At 38.2% G+C, this 15,669-nt stretch overlaps 1 protein-coding gene across 5 annotated transcripts in view; it reads left to right on the top strand.

Annotated features, from left to right (window-relative positions):
- thoc2 (THO complex 2) overlaps positions 1–15,669 on the top strand; it is a 107,431-nt gene that overhangs the window by 45,367 nt on the left and 46,395 nt on the right. For all 5 annotated transcript variants that reach the window (XM_069892914.1, XM_069892913.1, XM_069892916.1 and 2 more), the window contains exons 16-21: positions 7,707–7,791; positions 9,705–9,798; positions 11,681–11,761; positions 13,339–13,435; positions 13,719–13,836; positions 14,091–14,270. In XM_069892914.1, the coding sequence (XP_069749015.1) occupies positions 7,707–7,791; positions 9,705–9,798; positions 11,681–11,761; positions 13,339–13,435; positions 13,719–13,836; positions 14,091–14,270 (655 nt within the window). The remainder of the gene's footprint in view (positions 1–7,706; positions 7,792–9,704; positions 9,799–11,680; positions 11,762–13,338; positions 13,436–13,718; positions 13,837–14,090; positions 14,271–15,669) is intronic.

The following is a 15,669-nucleotide window of genomic DNA, read 5'->3' as shown; positions in this document are numbered from 1 at the left end:
CTTAGCTTCCTGCACTCAAGAAAAAAATAGCCTTGCCTATCTTGGTTCAGCTTCAACTGAAATACAGGCAGCCCCTTGAGGAGGTGGGCATGGGAACAGGGCAGGTGAATCATAAAATCATAATGGCAGTAAACACAGGCTGAGGTTTTGGATCCCAGAGGAACACTCTTCAATTCTCCTTGAAAATTCTCCATTCCCAGTTACATGCTCGTGAATCTTTTTTGCACCCGTTCCAATTTAATGACATCCTTCCAGTGATGCCATCCAGAACTGCACACAATTTTTCATATGTGGACTTGCCAACATCTTGTACAGCTGTAATGTATCTGTACTCGATGTCTGCAAATTCTACTTGAGCTGAAGGAAAAGAACCTAATCTTCTAATGAGCGTCATAGCAGCTCTCTGGGTTGAACAATTTCATAGAATAAACATTTCCAAAAATTTCAATCATGGTCTATGCTATGGAATACCTACCATATTTGTTCCAAATTTGTTTGGTAATTTAAGATACTCACTCCGTCCTCGTATCCCTTAAGAATTAATTGACTTTCACAATCAAAACTCATTTCATCTCTTGTTTTCAAGTTGTTCTTAGGCATCACTTTTTTTCTCAAATCCACTTGGTCTATCTCTAGCAGCACTCTCCCTTTCCTGTCTCTCACTCCATCTTGGGAAACAAACTCTCGATAGACAGCTTCTACAAATCCACCAACTCCCACAGCTACCTCAACTAAAACTCTTCCCTCCCTATCCCCTTTATCTCAATTCCTCCATCTCTTTTGCATCTGCACCCAGGATGAGAAGTTCCATGCCAGAGTATCAGATGTCCTCCTCCAAACAACATGGCTTTCCCTCTACCACCATCAACTTGGCATTCACCTACATAGCCTCCATTACTCACACATCTGCCCTGGGCCCCTATGCCCCCACGAGCAACAAGGACAGAATTCTTCCTCCTCACCTACCACCCCACCAGCCTCCACATTCAACGCATATTCCCCTCTCCGCCTTCCGCAGGGACCACTCCCTCCTTAACTATCTAACTTTTCCTTAAAATTGAGCCCATATCTACCACTTTGGCTGGAAGCTCATTCACTTTCCCACCACCCTCTGAGTGAAGAAATTCCCCCAAGCTTTTTTCCCCTTTAATCTCAATCCATGTCCTTTTGTTTGAATCTCCTCCACTCTCAATGGAAAAAGCCTATCTGCATTTACTCTTTCTGTCCCACGCATAATTTTAAATGCCTCTATCAAATCACCCTCAATCTTCTGCTCTCCAGGGAATAAAGTATTACACTGTTTAACCTTTCCCAGTACTCAAACCCGAAAACCCAGACAACATTTTTGTAAATCTTCTCTGCACTCTCTCTATTGATATCCTTCCAATAATTCAGTGATCAAAATTGCACACAATATTCCAAATTTGGCCTAATCAATGCCTTAGACAGCTTCAACATGATATCCCAACTCCTGTACTCAATATTCTGATTAATGAAGGCCAACGTACCAAAAGCTTTCTTCACCACCCTATCTACATGTGACTCTACTTTCAGGGAATTATGTACCAGAATTCTTAAATCCCTATGTTCTACTTCACTCCTCATTTGTCTACTAATTAACATGTCGAACCTTTGCTGATCAGTCCTCCCAAAATGTAACACTTCACACTTATCAGTATTCAGTGTATCTGCCATCTTCTGCCACTCTTCTAACTGATTCCAACTGGACATTGAGGAAGATTTGAAAACCTTCCTCACTGTCCACAGCACTATTTGCATACTTACCAATCTATTTTACCACCCCATCGTCCAGATCATTAATATACATGACAAACAACAATGGATGCAGTACTGATCCCTGAGGCACTCCACTAGTCACCAGCCTCCAATTTGACAAATAGTTTTCCACCACTACTCCCTGGCATCTCCTATCCAACCATTGTTAAATCCATTTCACTACCTCAACATTAATGCCTAATGATTGAACCTTCCTAACTAACTTCTTATGTAGAACCTTGTCAAAGGCCTTATTAAAGTCCATATTGACAATGTCCACAGCCTGTCCTTGGTCAACCTTCTTAGTAACCCCCTCTCAAAATTCTATAAGATTTGTGAAATCTACTCACAAAACCATGTTGACTACTTCTAATCAGTTCCTGTCTATCCAAATATTCCATCTTGAAGAGCACTCTCCATAAATTTACCTACCACTGACATCAGACTCACAGGTCTATAATTACCAGATTTACTTTTATGAAGATATTTTGGCCTTCATAAATCAGAGTATTGAGTACTGGAGTTGGAATGTCATGTTGAAGTTGTGTAAGGCATTGGTAAGGCCAAATTTGGAATATTGTGTGCAGTTTTGGTTGCCAAGTTATAGGAAGGATATCAACAAAATAGAGAGAGTGCAGAGGAGATTTTCAAGAATGTTGCCTGGGTTTCAGGGTTTGAGTCACAGGGAAAAGTTAAACAGGCTAGGACTTTACTACCTAGAGTGTGGAAGATTGATGGGTGATTTGATAGAGGTATTGAGGGGCACAGATGAAGTCCATGTGGATAGGCTTTTTTCCATTGAGAGTGGGGGAGATTCATACAAGAGGACATGGATTGAGAATGAAGGAGGAAAAGTTTTGGGGAAACATGAAACTCAAAGGGTGGTGGGAATGTAGAATGAGCATCCGGCTAAAATGGTAGATGCAGGCTCGATTTTAAATTTTAAGGAAAAGTTAGATAGGAATATGGACGAGGTGGGTATGGAAGATTATGGGGTGGGTGCATGTCATTGGGAGTTGGTGGGAGAAGGTGCTTGGTGTAGACAAGAAGGGCTGAACTGGCCTGTTCCTGTGCTGTAATTGTTATATGGCTATATATAGATCCTTTCTATACAGTGGAACAACATGAGCTCCCTCCAATCCTCCGGCACTATTTCTACACCAACTTCCATCAAGGTCCTAGGGAATATCTTGTCAGAACCTAGAGATTTATCCACCTTTATTTTCTTTAAAATAGCCAGTACAGCCTCCTCATTAATCTGTATATTTTCCATGACCTCACTACTAGTTTTCCTTACTTCACCTGATTCTATATTCCTTTACTTAGTGAATACTGAAGAAAAGGAATCATTTAAAATTTCCCCCATCTCTTCTGACTCTGATCCTTAAGTGTCTCAATTTTAGCCCTTGCTATTCCTTTGCTTTGTTGAAACCTTGGATTTTTTTTAACCCTGCCTGTCAAAACAGCCTCATATGCCCACCTAACCTTTCTAATTTCTTTCTTAAGATTTTTTTTGCACTCTTTATATTCCTCAAGCACCTCATTTATTCCCTTCTGTCTATAGCTATTGTACATATCCCTCTTCCTCCCAATCAAATTCCCAATATTCCTTGAAAACCGAGGCTCCCTATATTTTCTGAACCCTTCCCAGAAAATAAATTATCCTAATTCACACCTTCCAAATCCTTTAGAAAACTTTCCTGAACACATTTGACAAACTCCAACCCATTCAGCCCTTTTACAATATGGGCGTCGCAATCAATGTGTGGAAAGTTAAAATCTCTTACAATCACCACTTTGTTTTACTACTCATATATGCTATCTTCTTCCAAGTTTGCTCCTCTAATTCAGTTAGGTGGAGGGGGGGGGGTGGGGTGGTGTATACCTGACTTTCCCATTCTTCACTTCCACCCAAATAGCCTCACTGGATGAGCCCTCCAATCTATTCTGCCATAGCACTGCTGTAATATTTTCTCTAACAAGCAATGCGATTCCTCCACCTTTTATCCCCCCGTTCTATCATGGCTAAAGCAATGGAATCTGGAAAATTTAACTGCCAATCATTGCCCCTCCTGCAACCAAGTTTCACTGATGGCTACAATATCATATTTCCATCTGTCAATCCATGCTCTAAGCTCATAAACCTTGCTTACCACGCTCCTTGAGAGAATGACCCCCACATTTACTCCTTTGATTATCGTCTACTTTTACTACACCCTCTCTCCTTTCAAATCTAGTTGTCCTTCTTCCTAATCTCCACCCCCCTGCCAAACTAGTTTAAACCCTCTCCAACCAATGTAGCAATCCTGCCTTCCAGGATATTGGACCCCCCCCCCCCCCCCTTCAGTTCAGGTGGTTTGTAGAGGCCAGATCTTCCCCAGATGAGTTCCCAATGATTCACAAATCTGAACCCCTGTCCTCTGCACCAACTCTTTAGCCACGCTGATATAGGATCAAATTAAATATCAACTCTGCCTCTAATTAACATGTTTGTTGACCATCAAAGTATTTCAGTTTGCTTATCTGCAAAGCTTCTTTAATCTGAGTTTTGATTTGGGGTTCAAGCATACATTTCTTTCTACCTGAGAATTACAAAGGGCTTTGGACCTGAAACATTAAATCTACTTTTTGATCCACCGATGCTGCTTGACCTGTTCAGTGATTCCAGCATTTTGTTTTTCTTCTTGGTTAAAGAGATTGTTGGGGTAAAAGCCATCCTTGAAACAGCCCAGCTATGATTTCCCTATTTTTAAATCAAGGGGGTGTGCTGAATGGTTTTGGTAACCATGCCAAGTGGGACCTCCTAATCTTTTTTGTAATCTTTTTGGAAGGTGAACACTTTTAGAAATGTTAATTTATCGAGAGAATGAGTTGTTTTTTTTTAAGTTGATGCTTTCCTTTTGAGAGCTTAAGACCTTTATCACGTTGTCTTGAAGCGAGAAGTACTTAAGCTTGTACAACACAACTTCGATTATCCAAAATCAGATTCTCTGAAATCCTCAGTTATCTGAATTAAAAAAAAAAAAAAAATTTGGCTAAATGAAGATATCCGAAATCCTCATTTATCTGAAATTTTTTAGAGCCGAACTGACCAGGGACATCAGGCTCCCAGCGCAGGTGGCAGACCTTGAGCTCCTGGTGCCAGACCTCGGACTACTGGGCAGGAGCGGGAACTTGATGGGGAGGTGTTGTTGATTGGTGGTGTCCAGCTCTTTTTTTTTTGGTGAGAATTAAGCCTTGCTTGCTATTGCTTAAACACTGTTACAACTGATTTGATATTGCTACTGGGCTGTTTTTTTTAAGTTCTCCGATTCGAAATGGGCCCGGTCCTGACCATTTAGAATAATTGGAGTTGTACTAATTTTATCAATATTAGTTTTTAAAAAAAAATTTTATTTTTCACACTATGAACCATACTGACCAAAATACACACAAATATTTCCCTCTTGAATATACACAGTGTCATTTTCTCCCCTTTTCCCCCCCTCCCTTCCCTCCCCACCCACTCAACATTCAACATATATGATACATTAAACCTATTAAACAATGTCATCACACAATGAAAATAAACAAGAAAATTGTGTCATCTACTTTTACACACTGGATCAGTTCATTTCATCTTCTTCTCCTTCTCTCATTTTAGGGGGTGGAGGTCCACGGTAGGTATAATGAAACTTGATGTCCAACACCTTGGGATGAGTTCTGGAGTTTTCATTCTTTTCACTGCATTCATTGGCAGTGTGATAGTCTCTTATTTTTTCAGTTCATTTTATTTGTGTGGGACTGTCCCTTTAAAAGAACAAATTTAACAACCTGTCTGCAGGATTTGAAGCATCTGATACCAGCAGCAAGCTTTGAACATCGTGTTACTTTTACTGGATACATTTGTTGAGTCAACATAGAAGTCCTGGAGAAGCTAGGTGAAAAGACCATGTGACCAGCTTCTTAAAAAGACAGTGCATTGTTTGTTCAGATCAGGAAGCCATTTTAAGGAGGCAGCACAAGAGTTTCAAGCTCTTCGACCTTCTTTGTGGGATTGAGAAACCCACTTGTGTGGTTATTGACAAATTTCCAGAGTTCCTCCTGTTAGTATAGATGGATGTGAGACCACTTCGACTGATCCACAAAAAAGGGTTTTAAAGGTGCAGAGGAAATACTGCACTCTGACCCATGAAAAGGGCTCTAATTGCAGAAGGCACTCATCTTGCCTTTGACAAGGTCCCACATGGAAGGTTAGTTAGGAAAGTTCAATCGTTCAGTGTGAATACAGAAGTAATAAGATGGATTCAACAGTGGCTGGATGGGAGATGCCAGAGAGTGGTGGTGGATAACGGTTTGTCGGGTTGGTGGCTAATGTTGTGCCTCAAGGATCTGTACTGAGTCCATTGTCATTTGTAATATACATTAATGATCTAGATGATGGGGTGGTAAATTGGATTAGTGAGTACGCAGATGGTACTCAGATGGTGTTGTGGATAGTGAGGAAAATTTTCAAATCTTGCAGTGAGATTGGGCAAGTTGGGGCTGAAAGTTGGCAAATGGAGTTTAATGCTGACAAGTGTGAGGTGCTACATTTTCATAAGACTAACCAAAATAGGACATACATGGTGAATGGTAGGGTATAAAAGAATGCAATTGAACAGAGAGATGTAGGAATAATGGTACACAGTTCCCTCAAAGTGGAATCTCAGGTGGGTAGGGTAATAAATAAGGCCTATTGAATGTTGGCCTTTATAAGTCAGAGCACAGAGTATAAGAGTTTGGAGGTAATGTTAAAATTGTACAAGGCATTGGTGAGGCCAAATTAAAATGGAGAGAGTGCAGAGAAGATTCACCAGAATGATACCTGGGTTTCAGCACCTAAGTTATAGAGAAAGATTAAACAAGTTAGGTCTTTATTCCTTGGAGGGTAAAAGGCTGAGGAGGGGATTTGATAGAGGGCGATAGAGTAGATATGGTAGACTTTTTTCATTGAGGATAGGGGAGATTCAAACAAGAGGACATGAGCTGAGAGTTAGGGGGCAAAGGTTTAGGTGGAACACAAGGAGAAGCTTCTTTACTCAGTGTTGTCTGGGTGCAATGAGTTTCTGGTGGAGGTGGTGGCGGTAGGTACAATATTATCTTTTCAGAAAAATTTGGATGTAAAAGTATGGAGGGTTATGGGCAGATTACAGATCAGTGGGACTAGGAGAGTATGTGTTTCGGCACGGACAAGAAGGGCCGTAATGACCTGTTTCCGTGCTATAATTGTTATATGGTTATATCTAAAAAGGACATTTCTCTGAAGCACCTCAACAAGGGAGTCATGAGTAATCAACATTGTCACTCTTTTTCCTGAAATCTGCATGATCTTGAAGACTGCATGTCTCACCATCCTAAGGCCTGTGTGTCTCATCCATTTTAAAGCCTGCTTGTTGCATCAAATTCAAACCCATGTGTCATCACTGAATTTCTGAAACTGAACTTTGAACTGCTTTCTGAGCATTGAGGCTTGAGCTGTAGTGCCTTTGGGTATTCCACACACATCAATATATTCGCACATAGTTAGAGTTTAAGTTAGATAATTGTGTACATTAGGTAAGTTAGCTAAATTAGACTAGGTGTTATTCAATTGTTGATAAAAAATTTAAAAAATATATTATTTTAAATATTACACTGTCTGGGCTAATTTTTTATCACTGCTGTCGTGTACGTAATAGCAGTGTATCACTTTTTGATGTTTTAAGACAATTTGACAACTTTTCATGAATTATAAAGGAGTAATTTCTTCGTTCATGGAAATCTCTTTCCTGTGAGACATTAGATGTGTTTCGTTTGATAGACTTGAAATTCACTGTAATTGCTGATAATCAATTTGAACATTCTGTACGAAACTGTAAAAATTGAAAGTTTTTCACTGTATATTCACTTCTCTTTGTTCTCTTATCCAGGCGCCTAACTAAGGAAAATGTTAAGCCTTCTGGAAGACAAATTGGCAAGTTGAGTCACAGTAATCCAACGATCCTTTTTGATTATGTACGTATTCATCTGCAGTGTCATCTGATTGGTGGAGATTGTGTCCAGCTTGGAATTGAAGTATCATGTTTACTATTGGGGAATCTAGCGTTTTAAATTAGAATAATATGACCTTTCACTGGGGAGAAAGTCTGCATGTTGTTAGATGAACTTTCTCTCGGTTTTAGAGACTTGATCAATCTGGTATGATCAGGCAAATGGAAACTAAATTTATCCTGAAATTAGTTGATGCAAGATAGTTTATATATGGCACTGATATGAAGTAACTTTTGTTCCTTATTGTTAATGTTTTATAACTTGACACTAATAATTTGTTACTTTGTGCAGAATGATCACTGACAATTTTGATATTTCAGAATTTAGTTTTGAACACATCTGCTAAATGCTGATCGTTGCATTTGATTTCGCTGAATTGCATTTCAAATCCATGAAATTTTTTAAATGCTATTTTAACATTAAGAATGACAAGCCAAAGCTTTTAAGTTTAATTCTTTATTATGTTGATTCAATTTCTATCTGCTTTACTAAACTTGGGCTTCTGTCAAAAATTAATTTAATGAACAGTGAAATTTGTGCCTTGCAAAAAAGAATGAAGCTCTTCAACCCTCAACAACTGCACTCAAAAGAAAATTACCAAAATTTAGTTGAGCTGCAGTTTTCAGATAATGGTAGCATTGCACACAGACTGAGCCTCAAGCCATTGTTGACACTTTTACTGAGGTTTCAATTTCAAATCGACAAGACTATTCTGACCTGCTGTCTCACATGGACTAAAAAAAAAAGCATTATGGCAAGATCCTTGAAAATGTGGACCACTTCCCATTAATCGGGGACCAACTCTCTGCAAAGTCAGACAATAATGGAGTTTATTGTTGGCTTCTATGTACTTTACAATCTTTGCTCAGTTAAAGATGATTGGTATTTGAAGATCTCTGAACTGGCACTAAACTTAGCAGCTGTCCTTGCCCTCCTCTGTCCTTCAGAAATATGGACAATTTACAGAAGATATACCAAGGCACTGGAAAAACATGATTAGCACTGTCTTTGCAAAATTTCCCAAATTCACTGAAAAGAGAGAACTAAAGAACATTCCAATTGTTATTATGGGCAGGCCATGTTCTTTGCAAACCTAACATCTGGCTTTAGAAGTATGCAGTTTTTTTTTATTGGCTCTATAATGGGAAGATATTATCAAGCAGCTCTGAGAAAGAGTCTAAACCTCCTTGAATAAATGCAATTTTCCATTAACAAGTGGCAGGAGGAGCACACCTCAAACCCACCTCATTGTGGACCTGCTGTATATTTTTTGTAAGAGATTGATCAATGTTCTTGCATTGGCCTCATTTGTCCTGCCAAACCTGTGAAAGTGCGATGAAAGCAAGCCCTCTTCAGTCTTGAGGGACTACATAAGGAGAAAGCTTTCACTTCATGAATTCCTGAAATATTTCAGAATTTAGTGTGAAACTCACCAATCGGATCAATGTCTCAATTTGACTTGTTATTTGGATTATGGGTGCCTGTATTCCAATTGGGATGGTCTTCAAAAATATTTGAACACAGTCTTTATAGATGTTTTTATTGCAGTTATGAAATAAATAAAAATACATAATTGACTGAAGTACATGAAGACCAGTAAATGCATACTTTTTCCTATGTCTATACAAATCACTTGAGTTTGCCTTTGGACAGGATGCACACAAATCCACAATTCATCTTCCTTCATATTACTTGTACATTAATACAACTGTAATACAGCTATTTATTTAACAAGCATTTCTTCGTTTGAAGTCATGGTTGCTAAATGCCCAAATGTGCAAAGAAGAAAAGAGAACCTTGTTTGAAATAAGTAATTGATAATATGTTCTGGAAAATATGAAGAATTCATTTTTTGTTCACTTTTTTTTTATATATAGATTTTATCACAGATCCAGAAGTATGACAACCTAATTATTCCTGTTGTGGATTCTTTAAAATACCTCACTTCCTTGAACTATGATATCTTGGCTTGTATCCTTTATAAACGGCTGAAAATAATGATTTGCTGTCAGTGATAAATTGGAGGTTTATATAATAAATTGATTTGTCCATAAAAGAGAGGCTGAAATTCTATTTCAGAAATTGAATTCACAGATTTTGTTTCATTTGTCCCTGAGAGCTATGAAAGAAGTTTTTCTTGGGTTAAATAATCAATTTCAGTTTCTTTTCCCTGCATATATTAAATACATTTGTTGTTCCACCTTTTGAGAGTTTTAATTAAGCAGGTTTCATTGGATTTATTATTTTTGTACTTTGCATATTTGGAGGTTTCCCTTTTCTATTCTCAAGAGCGCAACTCATCCATTTTGCTTAGTTAAGCATCTTTAAATTGTAATGTTCAAGGTTTCCACCTTCAAAATTTAACACAATCAAACCAAATCTTATTTTAATGTTACTTTCAAGTGAAGCAGCGATAAGAAGAACAAGATTATAATTTTTGATAAAATCCAGAGAATCTCGCCTGATTGACATTGCTGGTTATGTAAATTGGAAGACTCATTCCTGTGTGCAACAGCAAGTAAAGTAGGTGTGCAGATTTTAACCTGAATTAACAGTTAATTAAAACTAAGCCAGTTCTGCAGGGAACTTTAGTATCTTGTCACCACTTGCATTGATGCAATTTAATTAAATTCAATGGGATGGGCTAAGCAAAAGAAGTTTGATTTTGTTATGATAATGTAACCTGTTTAGGGATAATTTGGGCTGCAAGAGAAACTGCAATGTAATGCATTAGGTTAAATGAAATACAATAACACCCCTGGTATCTGGTGGCTCTGGGGTTTGGGAGATCCCGGGTAAGTGTATTTACTGGTTGCTTGATACTTTTACAATAGCTAACTCATGTCTACCTGCATTAAGAATAAACAGTTTAAAAGATAAAATATACTATGCTGTACTAACACTGAACAAACTTCACTTGCATGAATGTATAAACCTTAAAGCACTTTATTTTCACTTACATTCTTTGAAAACATTTAACCGTTGCTGCCTCTACAGGTTCCCCCTCCACAGAGCCACCTGAAAGACAAACCATAACATTATAGATAATTAACCCCCTCCCCAAGTTTACAGACAAAGCCTCTGACTGGGGGACTCTTACTAAGCAGGAATAAGGAGACACTTTAAGAGAGTCACTCCAAAAGTGAGCGTCCTGGACAATGCTATTGCTGTTTCACATAACTTTAGTCAAACAGCTCCTCCAAGCAAAGTACAAACCAAGGTACTCCACTGGCTGAATATTTGTTCCCATCTTATCCAAAGTTTGTGTTACTTCGGAGAGCATTTACTTTTACAATTTTAAACTTGCATATTTATTACCTATTGCTTTATTCTGATTTATTTTAATTTTTTTAATTTAGTTTCCTCTTTTTATGCCAGTTGCTTGAATTCCAGCTACCAGGAATACCACTGTATAACCACTTAGCATTTTATGATTTTTTAAAAAAAATCAAGGATATTTACAAGTAGAAAACATTAAAAATAAAAAAAGAAAGTAGAGCAGTAATTTGACAATACACAATTATGTTTACAGTACTATTAAATGAACTGTTTTCTAACCTTGAAATTTAATTTTACTCACCTTTTTAAATAATTTTCTGTCTTTAATGTAGAGTTAATTGACATTTTTTGTCACCTTGAGGTTGACACTTTCTGTTGTCTGTCTTTGAAATTATAATTAAATGGGGTAGCCATTGGTGTTGGAGCATCTTTTTAAAAATTGTCGTGGGAGGGCACGTGAAAAATTAGTCATGAGATTTTAGGGTGGAGAATTTTTTTTTTGTGGGTCAAACACCAGATTCTATAAATTACTGATTCATTTCAAGTTTACAGTTTTCATTTAACCAGTGAAAAGATTGCATTATCGAAGCCCTCGCTAATCCTGAAAAAGAGAGGATGAAGCATGATGACACCACTATCTCAACCTGGTTGCAAAGTCAGTAGGATCTTTATGTTTTGTAACTATAGATATGGTATCACCTTTTGAAATATGCATTTTCCAAAAGTTTTAGATGATGTCTGGTCAGCCTAATACTCAGTAAACAGTTTTGGGTTTAAAATGCACAAAATGTGTTGTATTTGTTTGTGAAGAAAGAACTGATAATTGACTATATTTTGGCATACAAGTTGACTGGCGGATAGGTTGATTTCCCCCCCCCCCCATTTTTTTTTAATGGTAATCTGGCATATGTTTGCACCCATTTTTGGGTTGTCCGGGCTTCCCAGGATCAACTCAATTTTTTTTTTATACACCCCAATCCCAAGTAACAAAGCCATAAATTAAGTAAGTTAAAAAAATAACCTCCGCCTACCGGGCAGGAGCAGCGATGGCCCACAGACCCGGAGTGGCGACATTGTGCTCCTGGCGGGAGTAAGAACCTTGGCCTACCAGGCAGGAATGGCAGCAGTGATATCAGGGTCCCAGGTAGCAGTGGTTATGGCGCCGCCCTGCAATGGGTAGATGTCGGGAAGCAGCAGCACCAGTGGTGGGGAGGTGCTTCCAACATTGATTTATGAGCCAAATCGACATCAATCAGGTTTTATTGGTGAATTTAAGGTCTCAAAAGTATATCTTGCATATAAGTGGACCCCAATTTTTTAGTGATTTTTGAGGGTTTTACGACGGGACTTGCGCTGAAATATACAGTAGATATTAGTAAAATTACTATTAATGCCTGTGTAGCTTCAGATCTAATTAAAGTGAGACCATTGATTTATCTCTATTCTTGTGGTACTGTGTGCGGTGTGGAAGTAAATGGGAAGGATGAAAATACAGTATTTAATGTTAAAAGCGAGTGAGGTAATGATCAGTGTTCAACGAATAAATGTCAAATTTAATTTTTTTGTATTTTCAATGATTAGTGGACCTGATTTGCTTAACAAAATGGAGTGAAATACGAAACTCTGCAGATGCTGTGATTGTGGTTTTTAAAAAAAAAAACAAATACTGGAGGAACTCAGTGGATCTCACAGCATCCAGAGGAACTAAAGAAAGAGAACCAACGTTTCTAGCTTTAGACCTTGGCCAAGGTACGAACAAAAAGCAGACAGGCGCCGGTATAAAAAAAGGTTGGCAGAAGAAGAGCATGGATCCCTCCTATTGCGGCAGCCGCTCCACAGAATGGGAGATTGCTTTGCTGAGCACTTCAGTCTGTCCATCACAATCACAGGATTTCCCAGTGGCAACCTATTTCAGTTCCCTGCTACATTCCCATGCCCACATTTCTGTCCATGGTCTCATGCACTGCCAGCCTGTGACCACAAGCAAATTGGAGGAACAAAACCTCCTGCTCGATTATGGTCACCCAACAGATGGCATTGACATTGATTTTGGTATTCAGGACCCGCTAGTACCTTGATGAAGCGCTCCAGCTCGAAACTCTGGTCATCTATCTTTGCCTCCTGTGGATGCTGCAAGATCTGCTGAGTTCCTACAGCAATTTTGTGTTTTCACTCGACAAAATGTTTTGTTTTGATATCTTCTTGAAACTGGAGTTTCTATTTTCTAAACAGGTCTTGCAAGTTTTTGTGGTGCAATATTCAGAAAATATCCAATAGAACTTACAGGTCTTCTGCAGTATGTTGCAAATCAGCTGAAGGCTGGGAAAAGGTATGGTTTTATTTGTTTAGGGGCTTCAGTTGTTTACTAACTCGCAACTGTGTTTTTTGAGCAAACAAATCCATATATTCAGTGTCTTGCTGTGGAGTCTGTATGAAAATATTCCATTGGACTTTTTGGAAAAAGATGTTCTATTTGGACTTGTTTTGTTGCAGTATGCAGTTATAATCAGTGCAATTAATTTCAGTGGGAATAAATGACTTCGAAATGCAGATCTACTGCTTTTATTTTACTGGATCATTGATTTTTGGTTTATTATATATGATCAATGTAGTTTTGATCTGCTAATCCTGAAAGAAGTGGTACAGAAAATGGCTGGCATTGAAATTACAGAGGAAATGACAACTGAGCAATTGGAAGCCATGACTGGTGGAGAGCAGTTGAAAGCAGAGGCAAGTCATTTTTAATTTCTTAGTGCTGAAGGGATTAATTGGTCATGCAAAGAGGAACTAGATACATTTTTGAGGGATAGGCTTCGAGGGTTATTGAAAAGTGGTGGGGTAAAAGAAAGTGTTGAAGATTGTTTGCTTTAAATGGTGAAGCAGGCTTGCGGGCCAGGTGGCATTCCATTTTCCTGTGGTTTTTCTTTTGCGGACATTTTTGCCAGAAGAGGCATTTATTTTTTATTTTATTGTGTTGTTTACAGGGTGGATACTTTGGGCAAATTCGAAATACCAAGAAATCATCCCAGCGACTAAAAGATGCACTACTTGACCATGACCTGGCGCTTCCCCTTTGTCTACTTATGGCTCAACAAAGGAATGGTGTTATCTTCCAGGAGAGTGGTGAGAAACATCTCAAATTGGTTGGAAAATTGTATGATCAGGTAAGAATTAAAACATGAAATTAATGTGTTTATGAACACTCCTGCATCATATTTTTTTTCTGTAGTTTATAAAGCCTATTTTAGGAATTTAATATTTCAGGCTTGTTGATTATTTTTTGTGGAATATCATATTTTGACAGAGTCCAGCTGTTAAAAATGATAATACACACAAGAACTGCTCTTGCTTCACCATGCTGTAGTTCAAATGTGTTAAATACAGCAATTGAACACCTGCAAATGTGGTTTGCACTTTACAAACTTGCAATTACTCCTGAGGACCGTTACTGCTTGCAACCACCATTATCTGTAAGATCTCCTTTCAAGTTGTATTTAATCCCAACTTGTGTTTTTTCTTGTAATCTAATTTAATACTCTGGGAGCACTTGCACTTTTTGCATTAAGCTTTCCAGCAAGTTTGCTCTTCACTTCCTTATCAGTTCTCAAGCCAACAATTCAGAGCAGAAAAAGGAACCTGATTCATCAATGTTTACATTGTTGCTGACTGCAGGAGAGTAACTTGTGTGTTCACGTCATTCTCCGTTTGTGTTTGTCTTGCGGTTCAGTTTCAGGATTATTTCACATTTTTATGTTGTATCAAATAGCAAAATGAACTAAGATTAAACATTTTATCAGTCACATTACAGCAAACAGATTGTACTTGTTTGTGGCAGTTCCATTAGTATATCTGCTTAAATGCTGAGAACATTTCAACTCTCAGCTGCAAATTCACCTTTTTCAAAACTAAGCATCTAAAAACTCTTCTATGCAGTCAATGTGAAGAGCTAATGAAATGAACTTACAGACTAGGTATTTTTCTTTCAAAACCTGGGGGCAGCTTGTTGCATTATGTGAGAACAGCTGTCTGAACCCTCTATGTGCTATTTCATCTATCATGATCTTCCATCTGCAAACAGTATGCACAGGTACAGAGTAGGTCTCTTGCAGTTGGCACGATGATAAGCAGAGTCGCCTCAGCATCAAGATGCAGTTACAGGCTTGTCTGCTGGCAGGTTGGTGTGGATTGTGTCGACCAACCCCTATGACCTGTATTTGTCAACCATTGGACTTAATCTGATGCACAAAGGTGAGGGAAAAGTCAGAAGTACATTGAGGTTGTGTTAAAGGTTGAGGTTCAATTTTTATCTTACTCTTGTATTGATTTGGTCATTTTCCCAAAAATGCATACAATTGTCATTTACGGCGTTTGAAACAGAATTGTTCAGGAAGCAGCAGAACTTCTGACTTGGTTAATAAGCTTCATGGGTGTTGTTTTAGATAATATGTGTCCTTTCAAAATTTTAGTTATTACTGTGGTTTAAGGAAAAAAAATCTGCATCAGTTTGGTCTGCTGCCTTTTCTAGCTTTTCATGCTCTGTTGTTTTAGAATAGCCTTTTACTG

This window comes from Narcine bancroftii, chromosome 8 (genome assembly GCF_036971445.1).
Source record: "Narcine bancroftii isolate sNarBan1 chromosome 8, sNarBan1.hap1, whole genome shotgun sequence".
Taxonomy (NCBI): domain Eukaryota; kingdom Metazoa; phylum Chordata; class Chondrichthyes; order Torpediniformes; family Narcinidae; genus Narcine; species Narcine bancroftii.
Note: the sequence above shows the minus strand (reverse complement) of the source record. Positions and strands in the feature narration are given on the sequence as shown.